Genomic DNA, 25,864 nt, shown 5'->3' with positions numbered 1-25,864 from the left:
ACTTCCATCCACAGCTACTACTGAACCATTGTTGGGATTTGGACTGCAGACTGTAAGTCATCAATAAATTCCTTTACTATATAGAGCATATCTGTAAGTTCTGTGACTCTAGAGAACCCTGACTAATACATTACCCCTGTGGGGTCCTGGGAGGTTCTTGCTTTTCTGGCATCTGGGACTTTCTGGTTGGTGCCCCAAGTTCGCCATCCCCCATTGCTACACACCTCTGACCCTCTGTACATCTCCTCCATCTACTCCCATACCTGATTCTGCCTCCCTTTCTCCTTCCATTCTTCTCTTCCTACCAAGTCCCTCTTACCCTCTACCTCCCTTGATTATATTGTTCCCCCTTCTAAGAAGGACTGAAGCATCCACTCCTCTTTGCTCTTCCTTCATCTTTAGCTTCATGTGGTCTGTGAGTTGTATCTTGGGTATTCCATCCTCTCTGCCTAATATCCACTATCAGTGAATACATATCATCTGTGTTCTTTTGTGACTCAGTTACCTCACTGAGTAGTAGCTGAGTAGTAGTTCATTGTGTAAATGTACATTTTCTGTATCCATTCCTCTGTTAAGGGACATCTGAGCTCTATCCAGCTTCTGGCTATTATAAATATGGCTGCTATGAACATAGTAGGGCATGTGTCCTTATATGTTGGAGCATCTTCTGGGTATATGGCTAGGAGGGGTATAGCTGGGTCCTCAAGTAGAACTATGTCCAATTTTCTGAGGGAAGCCCACACTTATTTCCAGAGTGATTGTACCAGCTTCCAGTTCCACCAGCAATGGAACTTTCTCCACAACCTCATCAGCATTTGCTGTCACCTGAGTTTTTGATCTTAGCCATTCTGACTGCTATGAGATGGAATCTCAGGGTCATTTTGATTTGCATTTCTCTAATGACTAAACAAGTTGAATACTTCTTTAAGTGCTTCTTGGCCATTCAGTTTTCCTCATTAGAGAATTCACTGATTAGCTCTGTTCCCCATTTTTGATAGTTATTTGGTTCTCTGGAGTCTACCTTTTTTAAAAGATTTATTTATTCTTATACATAAGTACACACTGTAGCTGACTTCAGACATGCAGAAGAGGGCATCAGATCTCATTACAGGTGTTTGTCAGCCACCATGTGTTTACTGGGATTTGAACTCAGGGCCTTCTGAAGAGCAGTCAGTGCTCTTACCCACTGAGATATCTCACCAGCCTTGAGTACTTCTTGAGTTCTTTGGGTATATTGAATATTAGCCCTCTATTAGATGAACAATTGGTAAAGACCTTTTCCCAATCTGTTGGTTGCCTTTTTGTCCTATTGACAGTTTCTTTGCCTTACAGATGATTTGCAATTTTTCGAGGTCCCATTTATCTATTCTTGATCTTGGAGAATAAGCCATTGGTATTCTATTCAGGAAATTCTTCCCTGTGCCCATGTGTTCAAGGATTTTCCACACTTTCTCTTTATTAGATTCAGTGTATCTGGTTTGAGGTGGAGGTCCTTGATCACTTGAACTTTAACTTTTTACAAGGAGATAAGAATGGTTTAATTTGCATTGTTCTACATGTTGACCACCAGGTGAACCAGCACCATTTGTTGAAAATCCTCTTTATTCCACTGGATGGTTTTAGCTTATTGTCAATGACCAAGTGACCATAGATGTGTGGGTTCATTTCTGGGTCTTCAATTCTATTCCATTGACCTACCTGCCTTTCACTGTACCAATACCATGCGGTTTTTATCACTATTGCTCTGTAGTACAGCTTGAGGTCTGGGATGATGATTTCCCCCAGATTTCCTTTTATTGTTGAGAATAGCTTTTTCTATCCTAGGTTTTTTGTTATTCCAGATGAATTTGAGAATTGCTTTCTAACTCTAGGAAAAATTGTGTTGGAATTTTTTTGATGGGGATTGCATTGAATCTGTAGATTGCTTTCAGCAAGATGGACATTTTTACTCTATTAATCCTGCCAATCCATGAGCATAGGAAATCTTTCCATCTTCTGAGGTCTTCTTCAATTTCTTTCTTCAAATAATTGAAGTTCTCCTTCTACAGATCTTTCACTTGCTTGACTATAATCACACAAAGATATTTTATATTGCTTGTGACAATTGTGAAGGGTGTGATTTTCCTAATTTCTTTCTCAGCCCATTTATCCTTTGAGTACAGGAAGGGTACTGACTTGGTTGAGTTAATTCTATATACAACCACTTTTTAAATTTTATTTATTTATTTGTTTGTTTATTTATTTATTTATTTATTTTTGAGACAAGGTTTCTCTGTGTAGCCCTGGCTATCCTGGAACTCACTTTGTAGACCAGGCTGGCCTCGAACTCTTTGCTGATGTTGTTTATCAGGTTTAGGAGTTCTCTGGTGGAATTTTTTTGGTCACCTAAAGATACTATCATTTCATCTGCAAATAGTGATATTTTGACTTCTTCCTTTTCAATTATACCTCTGACTTCCTTTGTTGTCTAATTGCTTTAGCTGGAACTTCAAGTACTACATTACATAGATAGGGAGAGAGTGGGCAGCTTTGTCTAGTCCCTGATTTTAGTGGATTGCTTCAAGTTTCTCTCCATTTAGCTTGATACTGGCTACTGGTTTGCTTTATATCAGTTTTATTGTGGTTAGTTATGGGCCTTAAATTCCCGATTTTTCCAAGACTTTTGAATTTAAAGGGATGTTGAATTTTTCAAATGCTTTGCAACATTTAATGAAATGATCATGTGATTTTTTCTTTCAGTTTGTTTATGTACTGGATTACATTGATGAGTTTCCATATATTGAGCCATTCCTGCATACCTGGGACGAACCCTATATGATCTTGGTGAATGATCATTTTGATGTGTTCTTGGATTCGGTTTGCAAGAACTTTATTGAATATTTTTGCATCTATATTCATAAGGGAAATTGATCAGAAGTTCTCTTTCTTTGATCTTTGTGTGGTTTTGATATCAGTGTAATTTGGCTTCATAGAACAAATCGAGTAGTGTTCCTTCTGTTTCTATTTTGTGAAATAGTTTGAAGAGTATTGGTATTCTCTGATGGTCTGATAGAACTCTGCACTAAACTCATCTGATCTGGTCCTTGGCTTTTTTTGTTTGGAAGACTTTTAATGACTGCACCTATTTATTTAGGAGTTATGGGACTGTTTAGATGATTTATCTGATCCTGATTTAACTTTGGTAGCTGGTATCTGTCTAGAAAACTGTCCATTTCATCCAGGTTTTCCAGTTTTGTTGAGTATAGGCTTTTGTGGAAGGATCTGTTAATTTTTTGAGTATCCACAGTTTCTGTTGTTATATCTGCTTTTTCATTTCTGATTTTGTTAATTTGGATACAGTCTATGTGCCCTCTGGTTAGTCTGGCTAAAGGATTATCTATCTTGTGGATTTTCTCAAAGAACCAGCTCCTGATTTTGTTGATTCTTTGTGTAGTTCTTTTTGTTTCTATTTGCTTAATTTCAGTCCTGAGTTTTATTATTTCTTCCAATCAACTCCTCTTGGGGGTATTTGCTTCCTTTTGTTCTAGAGCTTTCGGGTGTGCTGTTAAGCTGCCAGTGTATGTTCTCTCCAGTTTTATTTATTTATTTATTTATTTATTTGTTTGTATGTTTATTTATTAATTTGTTTGTTTTGGAGGCACTCAGAGCTATGAGTTTCCCTCTTAGCACTGTTTTCATTATGTTCCATAAGTTTGAGTAAATTGTGCCTTTACTTTCATTAAAGTCTTTAATTTCTTTATTTCTTCCCTGACTATGTTATTATTGAGTAGAACATTGTTCACTTTCCAAGTATATGTGGGCTTTCTGTTGTTTTAATTGTTATTGAAGACAAGACTTAGTTCATGGTGATCTGATAGGGTACATGGGATTATTTCAATCTTCTTGTACCCTTTGAGGACTGTTTTGTGACCTATAATTTGTTCGGTTTTGGAAAAGGTACTATAAGGTGCTGAGAATAAGGTATATTCTTTTGTTTAGGATGAAATGTTATATTAAAATCTATTAAATCCATTTGGTTCTTAACTTCTGTTAGTTTCAATATGTCTTGGTTAAGTTACTGTTCCATGATCTGTCCTTTGATAAGAGTGGGGTATTGAAGTCTTCCACTATTATTGTGTGAGGTGTAATGTGTGCTTTGAGTTTTAGTAAAGTTTCTTTTATGAGTGTGGGTGCCCTTGCATTTGGAGCATAGATGATAAGAATTGAGAGTGCATTGAGGTAGATTTTCCTTTGATGAGTGTGAAAGTCCTTCCTTATGTTTTTTAATAACTTTTGGTTAAAACTCAATTTTATTCCATATTAGAATGCCTACTACAACTTGTTTCTTGAGATCATTTGCTTGGAAAATTTTTACTACTCTTTTATTCTGAGAGAATGTCTGTCTTTGTCACTGAGGTGTGTTTCCTGTATGCAGCAAAATTCTCATTCCTATTTACATATCCAGTCTGTTAGTCTCTCCGTCTTTATTGGGCAATTGAGTCCATTGATGTTAAGAGAAATTAAAGAATAATAATTGTTGTTTGGTGCTATATTTGTTGTTAGAGGTGGAATTATGTTTGTGTGTCTGTCTTCTTTGGGGTCTATTGAAAGATTACTTTCTTGCATTTTCTAGGTTGGAGTTTCCCTCCTTGTGTTGGTGTTTTCCATATTTTATCCTTTGTAGGCCTGGATTTAGGAAATACATTGTGTAAATTTGGTTTTGTTATGGAATATCTTGGTTTCTCCATCTATGGTAATTGAGAATTTTACTGTGTATAGGAGACTGGGATGGCATTTCTGTTCTCTTTGGGTCTGCATGACATTTGTCCAGGATCTTTGGCTTTTATACTTTCTGGTGAAAAGTCTGGTGTAATTCTGATAGGTCTACATTTATATGTTACTTGACCTTTTTTCCTTAAAGCTTTTAATATTCTTTCTTTGTTTTGTGCATTTCGTGTTTGGACTATTATGTGACAGGGGGAATTTCTTTTCTGGTCTTATCTATTTGGAGTTTTGTAGGCTTCTTGTATGTTTATGGGCATCTCTTTCTTTAGGTTAGGGATGTTTCCATCCATCCATAACTTTGTTGAAGGTCCTTTAAGTTGGGAATCTTCACTCTCTTATACCTATTATCCTTAGATTTGGTCTTCTCATAGTGTCTTGGATTTCTGGAATGTATTGGGTTAGGAGCTTTTTGCATTTTGAATTTTCTTAGACTGATGTATCAATGTTTTCTATGGTATATTCTGCACCTGAGATTCTTTCTTCTATCTCTTGTATTCTGATGGTGATGCTTGCCTCGATGACTCCTGATTTCCTTCTTAAGATTTCTATCGCCAGAGTTGTCTCCCTTTGTGATTTCTTTACTGTCTCTATTTCCATTTTTAGGTACTAGATGATTTTGTTCAATTTCTTCACCTGTTTGATTGTGTTTTCCTGTAATTCTTTAAGGGATTTTTGTGTTTCCTCTTTAAGGGCTTCTAACTGTTTACCTGTGTTTTTCCTGTATTTCTTTAAGGGAGTTATTTATGTCCTACTTAACATCCTCTCTCTCTCTCATCATCATGAGATGTGTTTTTTAATCAGTCTTTCTTTTCTGGTGTCTTGAGTTTGCTGTGGTGGGAGAACTGGCTTCTGATAGTGCCAAGTAGCCTTGATTTCTGTTGCTTATTTTCTTGTCCTTGCCTCTTGCTATCTGGTTATCTCTGGTGTTAGCTCATCTTGCTGTTTCTGACTGTAGCTTGTCCCTCCCATAAACCTGTGTGTCATCACTCTTGGGACATCCCTTCTCTAGAGGTGGAATTTGGGTACATAGAGTCGTGGCACAAGTCAGCTCAAGAGTGCAGATGGAAACAGGAAGGATCTTTTGCCCTTGTATCCTGTCTACTGATGACTCTGTGCTGGTCCCTCTTGGGCCTGGTATTTGAGCAGAAATGGTAGTCTTAACTGTGCTCTTGAAAAAGAGTAACATAAAAACAAAAAGACTAGGCCTTTAGTTAGGCCCAGGCTTGAGAATGTGACCTTCGTAACTTAATGCTCCAAGGCCTGCTAGTCATAAAACAGATAACGACATTCCTCCACCCACCAGCTTCCTGGGTTCAGGGAGTGTTTGTTCAAAAAGAAGGCCACCCTGACTGTTCATAGAACCCGCTATGCAAATGTGCTCTTGTTAGAGGCTCATAGAAACTGTCTTGAGAAATAACCACACAATTACCAGGTATTATCTTTCCTCTTCCTCGTAACTATTAACTGGTATTTTTGGTATTTTCCAATAATGCATTCCCCACCCCCTTGAGTTGGGTTTTTTTTTTTTTCCTTTAAATACCCTCTTCCCCAGCTACTTGGGGCTCCATGGTCCTCTAACCCTGCATAGTGTATGACTGTGGGTCCTAGAGCGTGCCTGGAATAAAAGTCCTCTTATGGTTTGCATCAAGACCGTTTCTCTTGAGTGATGTGGGAAGTCGCCTCTCCTGAGTCAGAATGTGTGGGAGTCCTCACTTTGTGGGTCTTTCACTCTCAGGTGTGTCAGCACATGTGGGAGACATGCTCTTTCCCAGAGGGATTTGGATAAGGAGAGTTATGGGACATGGTCAGCTCCAGGCACAGATGGAAACTGGAAGGGTCCTGTCCCAGTTGCTCCTCAGTTCCTGTGTCCTGACGGCTCCTGGCGGGCCCCTTGGAACAGAAGTAGTGGTCCTACCTGTGCTCACAGGTGTTTCAGAACACCTGTGAGACCATCTCTCTCCTGGTGGGACCTGGGTATAGAGATCTGTGGAACAGAGTAAACTCAGGGGTGCAGATAGAAACTGGAAGAATCCTGCCCCTGGTTGTTCCTTGGTTCCTGTAATCTGATGGCTCTGGGTGGGTCCCTGTTGGGCCAAGAATTTGAGCAGAAGTGGTGGTCTCACCTGTGCTCTCAGGTGTGTCAGTTCTCTTAGAAGACCAGCTCACTCCTGGTGGGACTTGGGTATGGAAAACTGTGGCACAGGGTAATCTCCATGCACAGATTGAAACCAGAAGCTGAAGTAAGACTTTTAATTATTTGAATATACTTTATTTTATTACAGAAGTAGTCTTATGTGTATATTACTTCTCAGAGGAACTTAAAATTAGAATCAATATGACATATACAACGAATTTGCAAATACATTCTTTTTTTGTCTGTTTATCTACTATAAGGTCTTACTATATAGTCCTGGCTAGCCTGGAATTCACTATGTAGGCCAAGTTGGCCTCAAACTATCAGAGATCCATTAGCTTTGCCTCAGAAGTGTTGGGAACAAAAACCATATGCCGGTATAAATAATCATGTGTATACAAAGAAAGAAAATATCAGTTGTTAAAGTATTTTCAAAATTCAGCTAAGATTTTAAAATTATCTCAAAAGAAGCAAATATGATATTATTAATATGTGCTTTACAAACTGGAGAATAAAGGTAAAAACTCATATACTACTGTAAAGTGGCATGTTTTAGGATAATAGATGGTACATATATCAAACATATTTACGTACTGGTAATTTTCTAAGATAAACTTGGGTCAATAGCATCAGGCAACTTTTGGGCACAGAGCAAATCAGAACTGTATGTGGGAAATATATTTAACCAGGAAGCATTCGAGTTTAAACATAATATTAACAAAGTCAGTTAATGAGTGAAACTTTAAAGGGCTCAGGGAGAAAGATCAGCAGTTAAGAACTCTTGCTGCTCTTTCAGAGAACCTGTTCAGTTCTTAGCACCTACACAGTGGCACATTGATGGTAACTCCAGTTCCTGACTATCTGATGAATTCTTGCCTACGGAGCTACCAGACATGCATGTGGCATCCGGACATACATACAAGGAAAACACTAATACACATAAAGCATAAGTTAAAAAAAATCTTTTAAAAAACTTTATTGAATACAATCCTATCTCCTTTGTGCTTTTAAGGATTACTAGTAAATATAACAAAATTAGGAACAACTTTGTTGCAGTAAATCTCCAACCCAAATAGGCCTGTGCAATGAGAATGCAGCTCAATTAATATGAAAACAAGCTGTGCACCTAGATTGGCCAGACTTACCACTATACTACTCTATTCCACAGCTATGAGATTCCTTATAATTTGTGGTTTCTTCAGGCCATGTGCTTCTGCTCCATCTCCTTCTTCTCCCCTAGAAACTTTTCAGCTCCACCTTCCCTTCTACTGACCAATCACTGGCTCTAGCCTTTATTTTACAAATTAAGATGGAGAGAAGGCTTACTAAGAAGTCACCTGTGTAGGTGATACACTCCTTGTCCACAACCATTTGTTAGAAGGTGGAATTAGCATCAAAATACAAACAGCACAAGAATTTTAAAAAACACAGCTTTTAAAAAAATTCAGATAGTCTTGCTTTTTTTTATGTTAAAGACTTTAACCTAGGGGCTGGTGAAATGCTTCAGTAGGTAAAATGCTTATTGAGCTTGCATAAGGACAAGAACTCAGACCCCAAGTACTCATATAAATAGCCAGGCACTGCAGTTCATAGCTATAATGCTATGTCTGGGGAAAATGAAGACCAGACAATTTCTAGAACTTCTGTACAGCCAGTGTAAATCAAAGGTGAAACTCCATGTTCAGTGAGAGATCCTGACTCAAAAAAGAAGGGTGAGTGATTGAACTAAGCACCTGATATTAAGGCCTCTTTATATGCCTGTGCACATACTCATGCACACACACACACACACACACACACACACAGAGAGAGAGAGAGAGAGAGAGAGAGAGAGAGAGAGAGAGAGAGAGAGAGAGAGAGACTGAGACTTGGACCTAGCTAGGTAATTCCAGAACTAAGGAGGCCAGGTTAAGTGGGTTATATAATTAACTCCTGAACTCCTGGACAATATGACTACAAAATGAGACTCTATTTCACAAAACAAAGAGAAATATAAATTAAGTATTACACACTGAAACAGTGGAAATATAAAAGATTTATCATTAAGAAATCTGAAAATATATACAATATTTATCTCTAAACATAATTCAGCTCATGACACCTCGCAGAATGCTGTAATGTCTGACTGTCATTGTAAGAGCTCATATCTATCCTGAAGCAGAAAAAGAAGAGATTCTCCTTGCAAGTCATTGAGAATACAGCTTAGAGATCGTGTGGGTTGCTGACTCAGACTCAGTAGCACAGACAGAAAGTGGGCACACAGATGCTCCTTAAGGCAGGATAACATGAACATGATATTAAGGTTCTTCACTGTCACTTTGACTGGATTTGGAATCACCTAGGGAGTACAAACCCTGGTATATTTCAAAGGACTTCCATAGTTGTATAACTGAAGAAGGAAGGCCCCCTAAAAGTAGTCACCAGCCTCTTCTGCATTTATAAGGAGAAACAAAAGAGAAACAGATGTGCACTGGTGCTTCCTGTCTTTGCATCCTAGCTCATCAAGATAAAATAATGCACCACACTTACTAACTCCTATGAGTGTCAACCCTTCCCCAACATAATGGAAACTCCCCTTCCAAATTGTGAACCAAAATTAATCCACCTTTCCATAATCTTCTTTTGAGTTTTATTTTCATACCATGTCAAGAAATGTAACTGATACATGATTAAATTTCCAGGGTATAAGCTGTAATTCCTAACAGAAATCAGTGTTCAAACAGTACCCACTATGGTAGTTTAGGGGATGATTTCTACCTCAAATTTTTCAGAATCCTGAAAATTTTCTAAAAAAGTCAATACTAGACAAAATTGTGTGCTGGTAAAATAAAACCAAAACAAACCAACTAAGCAACCAAAACCCCAAAAGGATAAATTATTGGCGTTAATTTATGCATATTGTTAGTCCCAGAGTAGACGTACAGTTGCTGTTTCTTGGTTACCATGAGTAACCTGATATAACCACAGAAGCAGTAAGGTGAGACTGGTGTAGAAATAGAAACATAGATATTCTAGACCATGTCCACATTGCTTCTAATTATACTAAAATAACTTACTCAAATATAACAGGCAAGGCATATGAAACAAAATGCCAACATTTTAAAATTCTTGACAAATGTCAAGCCACTCCAATGCTAGGTCAACAAATATAGACTGCACTTAGATTAAGATTTTATTAGGAAAGATGCAGTAATTGCACAATTTTTAAGTCAAGAGAGCTCAATATAATATAACAAAAAACCCTACTGCAAGTGCATTACATTTAATGTGAAATGTTACTGAGTGAATGAATGTAGAAGAAAATTTCCGCAAAAGGAAAAAATCACTCTTAATCAATACTTTTTTGATACTAAACATCACAATTATACTTACTCATCAAAATATCAGTTGACACATTAAAGGAAACAAAAGTGAAATCAGCCACTTTTACTTACAATTTTTGCTCTATGAATTATTTTTTAATACAACGTGAATTTGACAATTCAAAAATACGAACAGAAAAAAAAGAAGCATAAAATAAAGGCAGTCACTGTAGTTTAACCTGTCTGTGATTATGATGTTAGAACAGCTTTTAAGGAGTTTCTCAGAATAGATCAGATGTGTGTAATCATCATCTATATATGCAATATTTTCTTTGTCCCTGCACAACACAACCCTAAGACATTAGGGCATCTACAAAGATCATCACTCAATGGGATAATTTATCCTAGTGATCCCATAACACTGCCTCAGAGAGCTGAGAAAAAGAAAAACAACAGCTATGTTTGGGTACTAGGTAGCCATGGCTTTACTTGATACTCCCAAAGCGTTAATAGGAGTGTGCTTTAACCAAATAATTTAGACTTTTATCAACTAAGAAATGAGCACTTCCTGATCAGAGTACCTTTTTGTATGCTTGAAATATTATGAAGAATAGATAGAATAGATAGATAGAATAGATGAATAAATATAGGTGTTCACTATTAGTGTAACACTTGAATTTGATAGTATTCCATATGTGATTATGACCCCAGGTGTTACTTGAATTCTCTCATAAAATTCAAGTTTTCCATTTCAAATGAAAAATTATCTACATAGTACTACTGTTTTCCAGTATATAAAATTGTATATTATTATATAATACTACAAAAAAAGAAAACATTTCCATTTTAGTGGGTTTAAAATCAGAAGGAAGTTGTAGACATCAAACAATGTTACATTGCTTTTCTTTATTCGGACTAACAAATAAAATACTGGCTTCAGACAGGGGTTTGAATGGGGTCTAAAAGATCACATAATTTAAATTGTCATTGAATACACTAGTCTGCTTAGCACATCCAAGTATTTACATCTCTTACTTCACAAACAACAATTCAATAATCTCTTTATGTCTTCACAAAACTATGTGAATATTTTTCTTATGCTATATCAGTAGCTTTATAATTTACATTTATTTGACCTTCATTACAGCAAATGTCATGGTTAAAAAAAAAAAAAAAACCCTTCAAATACATAATAAAAAACATTCCCCATTGCATAAAAAGAATTCTCAAACTTGACTTCAGATAAAAATGTTTACAGTTAAAGTTACCCCCACTTTTATTTCTGGTCTGCTCATGTTGTATGTGTCAGAGCATAATTTGCTCATTTTAGTTCAAACAGTAGAATGCTTGACTAGTATGCATGGAGCCCTGAGTGTGATCTCTAGCACCTCATGAACAGGTGCAATGGTTCATGCCTCCAGTTCTAACACTTGTCATGTTGAAGTCAGATGATCAAAATTCAAGTTCATTCTCCTGACTACACAGTGAGTTTGAGATCAGAAAGTGATACATGAATCTTGGAAGAGTCACAGAAAGGGTAGAGTTGGGGAGAACACACTTCACTAAATAAAATGGAACACTAATTCTGTAGTTGTTCATTCTGGATACCTATTGTCCATACATTAAATAATCACAGTTGATTTTACTGTTGGATCATTTTTTTATTATCCATGACACTTAAGGTCAACTTCCAAAACTTTATATGGAAAATAATGCAAAACTTGGATTTTCTAATCCTTCTTAGGCAATTTACAGTATCTACCTAAATTTCAATGTAGAATACAAGCTAGTTGCTCATTTCTGTCTATCTATAATTGTACCTAACTGTCATCTCTTCCAGCTTTCAATCATCTAGAAATTTGATTAACATTATTTAAGCACCCACTCTAAAATCCCCAGCAATAGGTTAAATAGAAAATAGCTCCTATGCTATTTTACAGTATAGCATGCAATTGCTAGCAAACATATATGTTCGCATGTATTGTGAACTAATCATATGAATACTTCTTTTTAATTAGGGTACAATGAAAATATATTAATTAGTAGTAGCTTCAGATGTGAATTACTCTAATATAGCCAAATTGCTTTGACAAATAGAAAATGAACATGTCCTATTTGCAATCTATTAGTAAGAATATTGATTTGACTGTCAAGTCCTCTTACCTTTCTTCCTGCTGAAAGCACGGTTCATGGTGTGGAGCCTCCCAAGTGCTCAGCTCAGTAATACCCAGGACCCTGTTAAAAACAGGAAGGAAGCATTGATAACCAACTTTTTCTGTTTGGTGATTGTTTTGGTTGCTTTTTGGAAAAAGGGTCTTGCTATGTAGCCCAACCTGGTTGGAATTCAGGGTAATTTTCCTGCCTCAGCCTCACAAATGTTGGCTCTTAGGGAATTTTAAATTACAAAGCATGTAAGAGGTGGGAAGTACTCATCATGCAATAGTCTACTAAGTCACAAAAGACAATAGATAAGGATAAACTTAAATACCTAATGTAACGAGGGACAGAGTTAAGTGCAACATATCAGCTAAAAATCCTCCAAGGCATGCATATTGTTTATTATATTTATCTGTAAATTTAAGGAAGAAGGTTACTTTTCTGAATTTGTTGGAAATAAATGCGGTCAAGTTTTGATTTCTTCTGAACAACCGAGGTAGATAGGAATAAACTTATTATGCTTTTAAAAGCAAATTCATTTTATAAATACATTTACACATACAACAACTTGTCTAAGGGACATTTTCTGCAAAAGGGGCTATCTATCTCAGACACTTTATTTATTCAGCCAATGCTTTCTTGTAAAAATTCCTCCTATATACCATCTCAGACATATCACAAAATAACAACCGATGGGGAGGTTAATGTTAGAATCTTTATTTGAGGGCCTAGGAGAGTGTTAAATTTTTGGAGGAATATGGAAGGATTCTTCTCTTTAAGAAAGCAGACATTCTTCCCCCCCACACACTAATTAATTTTACAGTCTTACAGAAGCTTCTCTCCCTCCTCTCCTCCCAGTCCCACCCTCAAAACCCCTTCTCTATTCCCCTATCCCCTTTTCCTCAGAGTAAGGGAGGCTTCCCATCTGCACCAACCCACACTAGTGCATCGAATCACAGCAGGCCTAGCTGCCTCTTCTCCCTGACAAGGCAGCTCAGCGGCTAGAAAGGGATCCAAAGGTAGGCAACAGAGTGTGCAACAAGTAATAGCTTCCCAAGTCCTGCTACCCTACATCTTATAGAAGGCTAATGTCCAATATATACAAAGAACTCAAAATGTTACACTCCAAAGAACCAAATTACCCTGTTAAAAATAGGGTACAGAGCTAACTAAACAAAGAATTCTGAACTGAGGAATCTCGAATGGCTGAGAAGCACCTAAAGAAATGTTCAACATCCTTAGTCATCAGGAAAATGGAAATCCAAACAACCCTGAGATTCCACCTCACACCAGTGAGAATGGCTAAGATCAAAAACTCAAGTGACAGCAGATGCTGGCAAGGAAGTGGAGAAAGAGGAACAGTCCTCCATTGCTGGTGGGACTGCAAGCTTGTACAACCACTCTGGAAATCAGTTTGGCGGTTCCTCAGAAAATTGGACATGGTACTTCCTGTGGACCTAGCTACACCACTCCTGGGCATATATCCCAAAGATGCTCCAACATATAACAAGGTCACATTTATAATAGNCTTATTTATAATAGCCAGAAACTGGGAACAACCCAGATGTCACACAACAGAGGATTGGATACAGAAAATGTGATTCATTTTCACAATGGAGTACTACTCAGCTGTTAAAAATAATGACTTCATGAAATTCGCAAGCAAATGGATGGAACTAGAAAATAGTCACCATTTTGTGGGGGCAAATGATAAAACTTTATACTTAACAACAAAACTACATGGAAAGGTGCAGTGTGTGTGTGTGTGTGTGTGTGTGTGTGTGTGTGTGTGTGTGTGTGTGTTCTGGCTGAAGTTACCAGCTGAAGTTTATACATCAGTAGTGGCTGAGATTTCCCAGGCTTGAAATTCAAAGAGGGGAGGCAAAATGTCTTTGGAAGTTATATGATTTAAGTAGAAACAAAATGCCTTTGACAATAGTATAGTTTTAGACACAGTGTTTAACAATTACATTTCCCTTTCTTATCAGATTCCCTTATCAAAATCAACATAATTACTTAGGTAAATGCACTATTTTAGGAATACTTTAAAATTACTACAGCATAAATATTAGCTCAAGAATTGACAAAAATAAGATTATACATATATATAGCTGTATACATTTGGTTTGTCATAGTTTAGCATATTTATTCCAGTGAATATTTTTTTGAGGCATTTTAGGAGATTATGGGTAAAGAGGGACATTTCAGAGATACTATGCCTAATGTGGACTTCAGCAAAATGATCATCAATGGTAAAAATAAGTACCAATGTTTTTATGCATTAGTGTAATGATTTCAAATCTTTGACTTCCCCATCTTGGTCACAAGCAGTTCTCTTACACAGTTTAAATCTTGTCCCATATCTGTCAGACTGGGTGAGAAGACCTGCAATGAGTAGGCAACTACACAATGAACATAAAACTTGAAGGTGTCTGACGCACAAGCACCAATCACTCCCAAAGCACACATCCTTCTAAGGGTGTTTCTTTAGACATGAAAAGAGATAGCTCAGAGTTCCAAGGGTTCTGGTATGGGAATGTCTTTAGAAGGATGTGAGCTCTGGGAGTGATTGGTGCATTTGCTTTAGATACCTTCATTTTTTACGTTCACTGTGTAGCTGACGTCACTTAATATATTGTACAGTAGATACATGTATATATTACACAAAAATTGTAAATAAATGAAAAGCAACTCATAATAATGCATCTCAAAAAGCAGAGCAAGCAAACATTTTATAGTTTAAAAGCTATCTTCCACAAAGTTATATTTGATGTTTTGATGAATTATTTACTTTAATTATTATAATTATTTAATACTTTAAGTGCTATCATTTGTAAAATGTATCTACCGCTTTTGAAATATCACATCCAAGAGTGTGGATAGGCTAAAAGGTGTCTCCACTAATAACAATAACAACAACAACAATAATAATAATAACAAAACAAATGTCTCCATAAATAATGTATGAAACAAGACAATGGTTATAAGGATCATTTAGACTAGCAAGTCCCAAGTTGAAGGCAACACATTGTAAAGGGTCAGAAGTAATGGAGAATAGCTAGTTTTATTGTTTGAAAAACTTAGAAACAATGAACTACAGAAATAACTATTAATAAGTCCCAGATGCGGTGTTTTGCCTGCCCCAATGGTTTATGTTCCCGAATGAAAGACACAGGTACACACACAGTCATTATATTTTAATACGCCTAAAGCAGCACTCTATTTGGGCCATTGCTAATGCTAAACCTCCACTGCTGTTAGAATCTACCACCCACTGATAATTCTGAATTACTAATTACTAATTCTCATGCTCTATCTTGGCTGCTGAAGATCCAGGCGGGCACCCCTGTGGGCTGTGCTCTCCGGGCTCCATGGTATGGAGGCTATGCCACTCTGTCTTACACTCATCTCAGGCATGGTGTCTCTCCCCTCCTCCACACTCTTCCCAGCATCATGGATCTCCCCTTCCCTCCGCCCAGACTCAAGACCAGGAATACTAAAGTCCACCTCTGTCTGTCCTCCCCAGCTATTGACTGTTGGCATTTTTATTTATCAATCAGAACCAACTGGGGGCAGGCTCCCAGAAGCTACATACAGATCCTCTCATACAGTTCTTTTGGGAACATAATTAACATTATACAAACATAATACAAACAGCTACAATAAACTAATTCGGTTCATTATGGTAGACACAGAAATTCCCTTCTTCCTATGCATCATCTAGAAAGTAGCATTGTGGGAATTGCAGAAGATAAATGTAACAAAATATTCTTAAATGATTTGAGTTGGAAAGTTCCACAGATATGGCCAAAATTAACCACAGTTTTTGAGTTTTTTTGTTTTCTTTTGTTTGTTTATTTCATCTAATACTGGCACAATGGAGGGAGGTCATCTTGGGCTAGGTTATATGAGTATATTTTTCCTCTCCTTTCTTTTTGTCTTTTCTTTCCTTTCTTTTTTTTTTTTTTATGGAGGGCATTTTATGGGTTACAAACTAAACCAAAAATCATGAATTTGACAACAGGACAGGTATGGTTTCACATCCTAGATTTAAGAGAAGATGTGAAGGAAATATTCATAAGGTATTATAAAAATATATGAAATAGTCAAAAAAAATTAAACATTTTTAACAAAAAATGTTTCAACATCAATTTAAACATAAGCATTGTGGGTGAGAGTTGTTCAAGAAAAGGACAATACCCAGCCAAAACATGGTTTAGGATTTCTCAAAAGGTAGGTTAACTTCATCTATCTATCTCTTTAGTTTAACTTTTATACCATAAATCTGCACTCAGGAGAAATTCCATAAGTCTTTCTCTGCTTCGGAGCTAGTGATTAGGAAGTAAAAAGCTTATTCAGTCTGCTATTTATCTGTGGAGCCCACAGTGGTTTCTGGACACTGAGAGTTCACATACAAAAGAGCAATCACAAAGCACATTCTTCACGTGTAAGCAAATAGGTAAAAGAAAATCAGGCTGGAGTAGCAGAATTGATTGTCTCCAATGTTCTTCTACACAGGAGACTGTATGTAAATATTAGAAAATATTTACTGTCATGAATATAGCAATCTTTAATGATCCAAAGTTTCAAAAATATTTAAAAGATTATAAGCAATTCATTACAACCCCATAAACCATTACTTTAAAACTTTATATCTGCTGCTAGAGTAATATTGCACCTATATGTATATTTAAAGTCATAAAGTGATGTTTACTGTTTATTATCATTTTGGGTGCTTGTATGTGTGTGCATATGCATGCTTACATGTATAAGTTCAGGTATGTGGGTAATACAGCACATATGTGTAGGTCAGAGGACAATTTCCAGTGTCAGTCCTCATCTTCCACATTGTTTGAGACAGGTCTATTTGGATACATGTATATATGTTGTATACATGAAGGTTTCTGGGCTGGGATTCAGACATTCTTTTGACTTTGGCTCACACGGCTAGATGAGGATTAACAAAGCATGCATGCACACCCCACTTTAAGTGAGCCCTGAAGATTTAAACTTGCATTCTCATGATTGTACAGCAAGGACTTTACTCACCGAGCTATCTACCTAACCCAATGCTAGCTTTTAAACTAGTACATTAACTTACTGTATGAATATCACAGACACGTTCTCTTCATACATGAAAATGAAACACATTATATACAAATCGCATAGATACAACTGAAAATATGTCCTATTTTCTCATAGTTTATTCCAGCACAGCACTCAGGGGTAAGAGTAAACTGTGAAGATGGTTTAAGATATAAATTCCCAATGAATTTATATATTTGCTTCTAAAGGAGAAGCAAATATACCTTAAAGCAATGTCTTTGTAATTATGATAGAAATAAAGAGAATGATAACTAAATAAGGGGTACAAATTAAAATAAACATTTTTAATTAGATATTTTATTTATTTACATTTCAAATGTTATCCCCTTTCCTGGTTCTGCTCGGCAAACCCCCTATCGTTTCCCAACTTTCTCAGCTTCTGTGAGGGTGCTCCCCACCACCCACCCACTCCCACCTTGCCTCACTAGCACTTCTCTACACTGGGGCATCAAGCTTTCACAGGACCAAGGACATCCCCTCCCACTGATGCCAGATAAGGCCCCTTCAGCTCCTGCAGTCTTTTCCCTAGCTCCTCCATTGGGGTCCCTGTGCTCAGTCTGATGGTTGGATGAGCATCCGCATCTGTATTAGTCAGGATCTGGCAGAGCCTCTCAGGACACAGCTATATCAGGCTCCTGTTAGCAAGAACTCCTTGGCACCAGCAATAGTGTCTGGGTTTGGTGTCTGCTTATGGGATGGATCCCCAGGTATGCCAGTCTCTGGGTGCCCTTTGCTTCAGACTCTGTTCTACTCTTTGTCACTGTATTTCCATTAAACAGGAGAAATTCTGGGTTAAAATTATGGAGAAGGGCGGGTGACCCCATTCCTCTACCAGGGGACATACCTAACCTCTGGGTATGGTCTGGACAGGTTCTCCCTCTCCTTTGTGGGGTATTTCAGCTAATGTCATCCCCAAGGGGTACTGGAATGCCCTTGCTTTCCTAGAATCTGGGACTTTCTGGTTGTTACCCCAAGTTCACCATTCCCTATTGCTACACACCTCTGTTCAATTTCGTGAACCTCTGTACATCTCCTCCATCTCCTCCCATACCTAATTCTGCCCTCTTTCTCCCCTCCTCCTCTTCCTCCCAAGTCCCTCCCACCCTCTACTTCCCATAATTATTTTGTTCTCCCTTCTAAAAAGGACGGAAGCATCCACTTCTCTTTGGTCTTTCTTTCTCTTGAGCTTCATATAGACCATGACTTGTATCATGGGTATTCCACGCTCTTTGCCTAGTATCCACTTACTAGTGAGTTCATATCATGTGTGTTCTTTTGTGACTGAGTTACCTTACTCAGGATGATATTTTCTAGATCCATCCATTTTTCTGAAAATTTCATGAAGTCATTGTTTTTAGCAGGTAAGTAGTATTCCATTGTATTAATGTACCACATTTTCTGTATCCATTTCTCTGTTGAAGGACATCTGGGTTGTTTCCAGCTTCTGGCTATCGTCAATATGACTGCTATGAACATAGTGGAGCATGTGTCCTTATTACATGTTGGAGCATCTTTTGGGTATATGCCCAGGAGTGGTAAAGCTGGGTCCTCAGGTAATACTATGTTCAATTTTCTGAGGAACTGCCACACTGATTTCCAGAGTGGTTTTACCAGCTTGCAATCCCACCAGCAATGGAATAGTATTCCTCTTTCTCCACATCCTCGCCAGCATCTGCTTTCACCTGAGTTTTGTTCTTAGCCATTCTGACTGGTGTAAAGTGGGAATCTCAGGGTCATTTTGATTTGCATTTCCCTCATGACTAAGGACATTGAATGTTTCTTTAGGTGCTTCTTGGCCATTTGAGTGTCTTCAGTTGAGATTCTTTGTTTAGTTCTGTTCCCCATTTTTAAATAGGGTTATTTGGTTCTCTGGAGTGTAATGTCTTAAGTTGTTTGTATATATTGGATATTAGCCCTCTATCAGATGTAGGATTGGTAGAGATCTTTTCCCAATCTGTTGGCTGCTATTTTGTCCTATTGACAGTGCCCTTTGCCTAGCTTTGTAATTTTATGAGGGTCCATTTATCAATTCTTGATCTTAGAGCATAAGCCATTGGTATTCTGTTCAGGAAATTTTCCCCTGTGCCCATGTGTTCAAGGCTCTTCCCCATTTTCGCTTCTATTAGATTCAGTGTGTCTGGTTTTATGTGGAGTTCCTTGATCTACTTGGACTTGAGTAAAATCAGCATTTTTCAATTATCTAAAGTTTGGTCCAAATACATTTTATGAGCTGGAAAATATGTATTAAATTCTTAAACCATCAGGATACTGAAACACAGTACAGGCACCATCTCAAAGAAATCCTGTTTTGATAGAAGGAAAAAAGCACAACTCTTAAAGAAAAACAAATACTGTGTTCTTTTACATTTCCAATGTTATGCTTGTCCTTTCATTTTATTTTATGATCCTGCTCTCATAATGCAAACCATATGCGGCAATACCCAGCCAGAGCTCATTCCTTTAACACTGCACAAATGTGCTCACTCAGCAGACTAACATAGTGACTGGGTACTTAAGCATGTCTTCAATCATTTCTTTGCCAACACAGGCCAGGTAAAACAAAGCTACAGTGTGTCTTTCTCTGGTATATGTCAAGTTGGTATTCAATGATAATTGCTAATAAAGTTCAGTAGAGAACTAGCTCTTCAGAAAAAAATAAGAAATCCCCAATTGAAATATATTATTAATGATTTAAATATTCACGGGCCTGTGTTCTAACCTAAGGAGTCACTCAACTTTGCAGGTTAACTGGCAGCCTGTACTATGTTACTAACTGAGGTATCTGCCCAATGGTGCCAGTAAACTTGCTTAGTGAAAGCCAGTAAGTGGGGAGGCCTGTTATTTGTGACATTTAATTATTTTCAGCTGTGAGGCAGATGGTGCCAGTGCAGAGCTGTACTGAGTGGCAATGACTAGGCTCCTGAAGCACAAACCTTGGTCTTTGTGGCATCCCTTGCTGTGGTCTATCAAAAAACGTTCTGCACTTTATTGTCTAAGAGCAGTTACTAACAGAAAGCAGGAGCTATCTGCTCCAATGTCCTCTTTTTCTTTTACATTACAGAAAACATTCTAAACAAATGAAACTTGAAGAAAGCAACACTGACTCATCTTGACTTATTGGGTGCAATGTTTCAATGCTGCAGAAAAATATAGAAATGAACCTTAATATGCATAAATAATATATGTTCATATGAGATAAAAATCAGTACTTTTAAGTAGGAAGAATTAGTTCATAATCTGACACTACAACTAGCTTCTTACTCAAAGTCACTATTGATTCCTTAGTTCAATTTTCAGCTAGAAAATCTCAATAGGAAGGGTTAAGCTGAGGACGGATCTTAGTAGTTCAGGTTCATGGTAACTGCCTGTGATGTCCTCTTTTCAATTTTGGTGGTGCATATCTGTAAATCCTAGCACTCTGGAGATGGAGGCAAGAAGCCCGGAAGTTCAAGATTATCTGTGGCTACACAATAGGTTTGCAGGCCATACTAACATATATTGAACTTATATCAAAACCGGCAACTAAAAAAAAAGAAAAAAAAAATTAAGTATTCTATCAATTTAGTTATGCTATACATGTGATGCTCAAATGTTATTCATCAAAAGCAATTAAGCAATTGGAGGAAGGGTATAAATCATGCAGGTCAAATTATGGATTATATAGACGCAGGAACCAGAAGTGAAAGAAGAACTCTATTCCTAATGTATGGCTGTATGTATTCCTCACCAGCTAGGAATTAGGAACTGAAACAATTAACACTTTTTCAATACCTTCCTCCTTTTCCAGCTACAAACCTTCCTTTCCTAGGAATCTTGCCAGAAACATCAAGGATGCACCCGTAAACCTTGCTTAACCTTTCATCAGATTGAAATCAGATCCAAGATGCCTCCATAACTACCCTATAATTTAATCATCACACAGCAAAGAGAGATAAAGAGAAGAGGGTTCTTTAAGATCATAAAGAACAATGCCGCCAGGCGTGGTGGCGCACGCCTTTAATCCCAGCACTCAGGAGGCAGAGGCAGGCGGATTTCTGAGTTCGAGGCCAGCCTGGTCTACAAAATGAGTTCCAGGACAGCCAGGGATATACAGAGAAACCCTGTCTCGAAAAACCAAAAAAAAAAAAAAAAAAGACATTGTAAAAACTCCAAAAAACTCTACACACAGTCATCGTTTTGACAACGAGGCCAGAATCTCCTTTGAGAAGTCCACATCCATGCTCTATTGAACATCTTCTACTTTAGCTTAACTAAGTTCTAATTCTGCTTCTCATTGGTTTGGTATGAAATTATTTTCCCTAGTGTGGTCAAGAATCTGGCTTTCCTCAAGCTGAGGTCCCTAAAAAATTAAGGAAAATTCTCAGGTCAGAGTGGAGGACAGCATATAGCTGTGCCCCCATACCATCTTCTGCTCTAAACTTGCATATTAAGATCAATGCATTATGATTAGACAAACAAATTAAGTCTGATAGAATGCTCCTAGATTCACTTTAGAAGGCAGCATGCTTCTGATGCTAAATGCTAAAACACCTGCTATAGTAGAGAAATGTAACACATGTTTACAAAATACCTTTCTTAGTATTGTTCATGGTAACAGGAAAAGATGTATGTTATACTGCACCATCATATCTTGTATATTATTAGTGTGTATAACCATCGCATACATTAAGAAGCAATCCACAGATACAGATCATTGGGAAGACTTATTAGAACTGGCAAAAAGATAAACGCAAAAAATCAGAAAAACACATGGAAACTGATAAAGGGAAAGCCAACAACACTTTTTTTAATATTTGAATGAATGTAAAAATGAATAAAGTCTATAATTGCCACTTGAGCTACTAAGAAAAACTGCCTCTTTTCAAATTCAAGAAAATTAAAATTTCACTGAATTTTCTAATAATGTAGCAATAATACATTTTGTCTCTCATCTTACAGAATGCTTCTGATGCATTTTTCCAGGCATGACTCCAAGTCTGAATCCTAAGAACAGCAATGGGAATTGGTTTGCATTAGTAGAACATAGTCTCATTGGGAAAATTTGTAGTAGAAATACTATCTTTAATTTTCTAGCTTTATCATCGTGTGACACTCTCTGTGTTGTATGACTAACCAAGAAAGCAATGATGCTTCACATGTTAGTCTTATGGTAACTATCATTTCACTTAGCATTTCAAGTCCTAAGCCTAAGCTTGGGTATAGGAAATGTCTTTTAATAAATTATGCAGTTCACATTTTCCTTGCTTCTTCTATAAATTTGTTTGTATTTCCCATACACACTTTGAATTTCTAATGAGAGCCTCCTCAATGCATCTTCATATGTTGCTCACTAAAGAAAGTGTGTAGAGTGAATAATAATTAAGTTGTAGATATAGTTGTCATAGCAGAATGAAACTTAGTATACAACAATATCATGATATTGAAGAATTATAAAAGTACCAACACAAAAATTAGGTAACAAATTTTTAAGATCCATTTAGAAATTATTTCATATTCTAAAAGTCTTGTCACTCATTATTACACTAGACCCCTAAAAGTACTGTAAAGTTAAATCTTTGATGCATAGCACAGATTGGGATACTCTTAGTAAAATGTATCTATATCCTCGAAGATAATATAGAGAACTCTATAAGTCTTTGGAGACACAAAAATGGAACTTCAGTTACAAAATTACCTGCTTGTGATATACACAGTACTGGTCCAGACATTTTTAGCAGACCAAAACAGTTATGTGCCAGGTGTGCAATATGTCTGAGTTGTGCACAAATTCCAATCATAGAGAGCAGTCACAGACAGCCATAACACTGAGGGAAGGTAGGTCTAGAAATCAAAAGCCACTCTTTTGTGTCTAATACCGGAGTTAGCTTTTACAATCAAAACACTTTGTCCATGAATTGTCAATGCAATATATGTTATTCCAGTAGTAATGGAGACTCTGTTAGCCTTTTAATCTTTAAATTGATGGATTAAAACATATGTAATTATCACTCATAATATATTTTACAAAATCTCCCCTATGGTTTGACTAGTCTTTGTTTTTGTTTGTTTCTTTTCATGAGACTTTACAACCGCCCTTATAATTTTTCAAGAAAATAATGTATTGTTAATTATAATCACCGTGCTGGAAAATAGGCCTAGAGCTTCTGGTCCAATCTACCTGACATTTGTACTATTGAAAAATCATTTTAGTTTGCAAGGCAATAAGATCGGCTGCTGGTGCAGCACCTCAGGGACACACCAGGACCTGAAGACAGTAAAGACCCACAAACAAAACAAAGAGAGAATTAGTCTCAGAAGCTGGCCTGTGCACTAGAGAAGAAGGCAGAATGCCATTTAATTAAACTGTCCTGTGTGTTAGATAGGAAGGCAAAATGCCATTTGACTCTAAGGACCCTTTCTATAAGTAAATGGCTTTTTTGAATGAAAAGAAACAATAAACAAACAACAATAACAACAAAAACACACAGACACACAGTTGCTCACTTCCCTTCCAGAGCAACTTTGACTATCTTTCCAAGATGCATACTTTTAATTCCACCTTCAATTGTAACTAGAATTCTAAATACTGGTTTGGAATTTGTTTTAATTTAAGGGATTTTTATTAAGTCTTCTCTTAGCAAAGGATTTGTTTTGTACTATTTTGCTTTTTTGTTGGAATAGCATGTTACCTAGCCCCAGCTGACTGTGAATTCCTCCTTCTATACAACCTCACAATGCTAGGAGCACACAAATATGCCACCCTGCCTGGCAGCAAAAAGGATTTTTCTTAGAACTATGTACAAACTTATAACATAACTTCTAATAACACAAACTGACAAAGTGCTGTTCTCCTGGAATATTCTATATTAACATTGGATTACCTTTACCCATTGGGGCTAGAGTTATGGTCACTCCTCTCTTTCTTGTGGTGAATGAGTCGTTATTGTGTTTAAGGTTAATTGGAAAGCCATCTGAGTTCTCATTCAATGTCCACAATGTTACAGATGTTGGTCTCATTCAATGTCCATAATGTGATAGATGTTGACTTAGATCAGACATTCAGAAGCATTCAAGAATCAAGAAGCAGAACACCATGTAAATCATTCAGTCTAACACAGGGAGGGGTGCTGGTAGAGAACTAAAGACACATCACATTTCAAAGCATCGGATAACTACAGTACTAGCAAGAAAATGCCTCTCCACAAGCCCTTCCACTGTCTCTTGGGATGCTGGCTCATTCTTATTTCTTTGGTATATACATATATGCCCATAAAGACTGTTTGATAAAAAGCCATGCACAGTGAGAATGTGAATAAACTATGAATAATTAAGATATTGTTATTCTAGCTTTTTAAAAGTGAAGAATCAGACGGCTAGCTGGTCTGCTTCCCTGAAGGCATCATATTCTGAACCATACTAGAGGATCTGCTGCACTCAGAGTAGATGGTAAGAATAGCCCCCACCAAGTCACAGAACTATGGGGGACTTGGAACCCAACACCCACCAAAACTCTCACCCCCAGAATATTATTCCCCTTCTGCCTGGTCCTTTCTTCTGGGGCACACTGGTAGCTGGTCTGCTGCCCTGAAGACACCATATCCCAAGCCATCCCAGAAGATCCCTTGCACTCAGAAAAGTTGGGAAACTGACACCACACACTGAAAGCCTCTGAGGAGTTCTGCTGCACACAGGGGAAAAGAAACCACAGTCTGTAAGCACCCCTGAAGAACATGTTCACACAGGACAAGAGCGTGACTGCTCCTTTGAAGACCCAACATTCTAAAGACTTCCCAGGAGTTCTACGACACCAAGGGCAACAGATCAACAGCTTCTCTGCCACTCGGAAGAGCCCTTAGTTGTTGGCTACAGTTGAAGTAACCCAGGAACAAAAGAGACAGACTCCAGAGTCACCCAGACCAGCAAACACCAGGGACAACCAGATGTAGAGAGGTGAGAGGCAAGTGCAAGACCGTTAGCAAGAGAAGCCAATATACGTGGGCATAATCAGAACCCAGTTCTCCCTCCACAGCAAGTCCTGAATACACCAACACATCTGAAAATCAGGAAGCTAAACATAAAATCCTATCTCATAAAGATAATAGAGTCCTTTAAGGAGAATATCAATAACTCACTGAAAGAAATACAGGAAAACACAGGTAAACAGGGGAAGGAATTGAATAAAGTGATCCAAGACATAAAAGTAGAAGTAGAAACGATTAAGGAAAAACAAAGGGAAGCAAACCTGGAAGTGAAAAACCTAGGAAAGAGGAAAGGAATTACAGATGTAAGTATCACCAACACAATACAAGAGATAGCAGAGAGAATTTCAGGTGTAGAAGATACCATAGAAGAGATTGGCACAACTGTCAAAGAAAAATCAGAACATACAAAACTCCTGGCTAGAAGATATGCAGATGCTAAG

At 37.4% G+C, this 25,864-nt stretch overlaps 1 protein-coding gene across 1 annotated transcript in view; it reads right to left on the bottom strand.

Annotated features, from left to right (window-relative positions):
- Window positions 1–25,864, bottom strand: part of Gulp1 (GULP PTB domain containing engulfment adaptor 1) — a 223,998-nt gene that overhangs the window by 78,629 nt on the left and 119,505 nt on the right. Inside the window, exon 2 of the mRNA XM_021198764.2 lies at window positions 12,364–12,435. Coding sequence (XP_021054423.1) covers window positions 12,364–12,391 — 28 coding nt within the window. The 5' untranslated portion in view covers window positions 12,392–12,435. The remainder of the gene's footprint in view (window positions 1–12,363; window positions 12,436–25,864) is intronic.

The sequence above is a fragment of the Mus pahari genome, chromosome 5, assembly GCF_900095145.1.
Source record: "Mus pahari chromosome 5, PAHARI_EIJ_v1.1, whole genome shotgun sequence".
NCBI lineage: Eukaryota > Metazoa > Chordata > Mammalia > Rodentia > Muridae > Mus > Mus pahari.
Note: the sequence above shows the minus strand (reverse complement) of the source record. Positions and strands in the feature narration are given on the sequence as shown.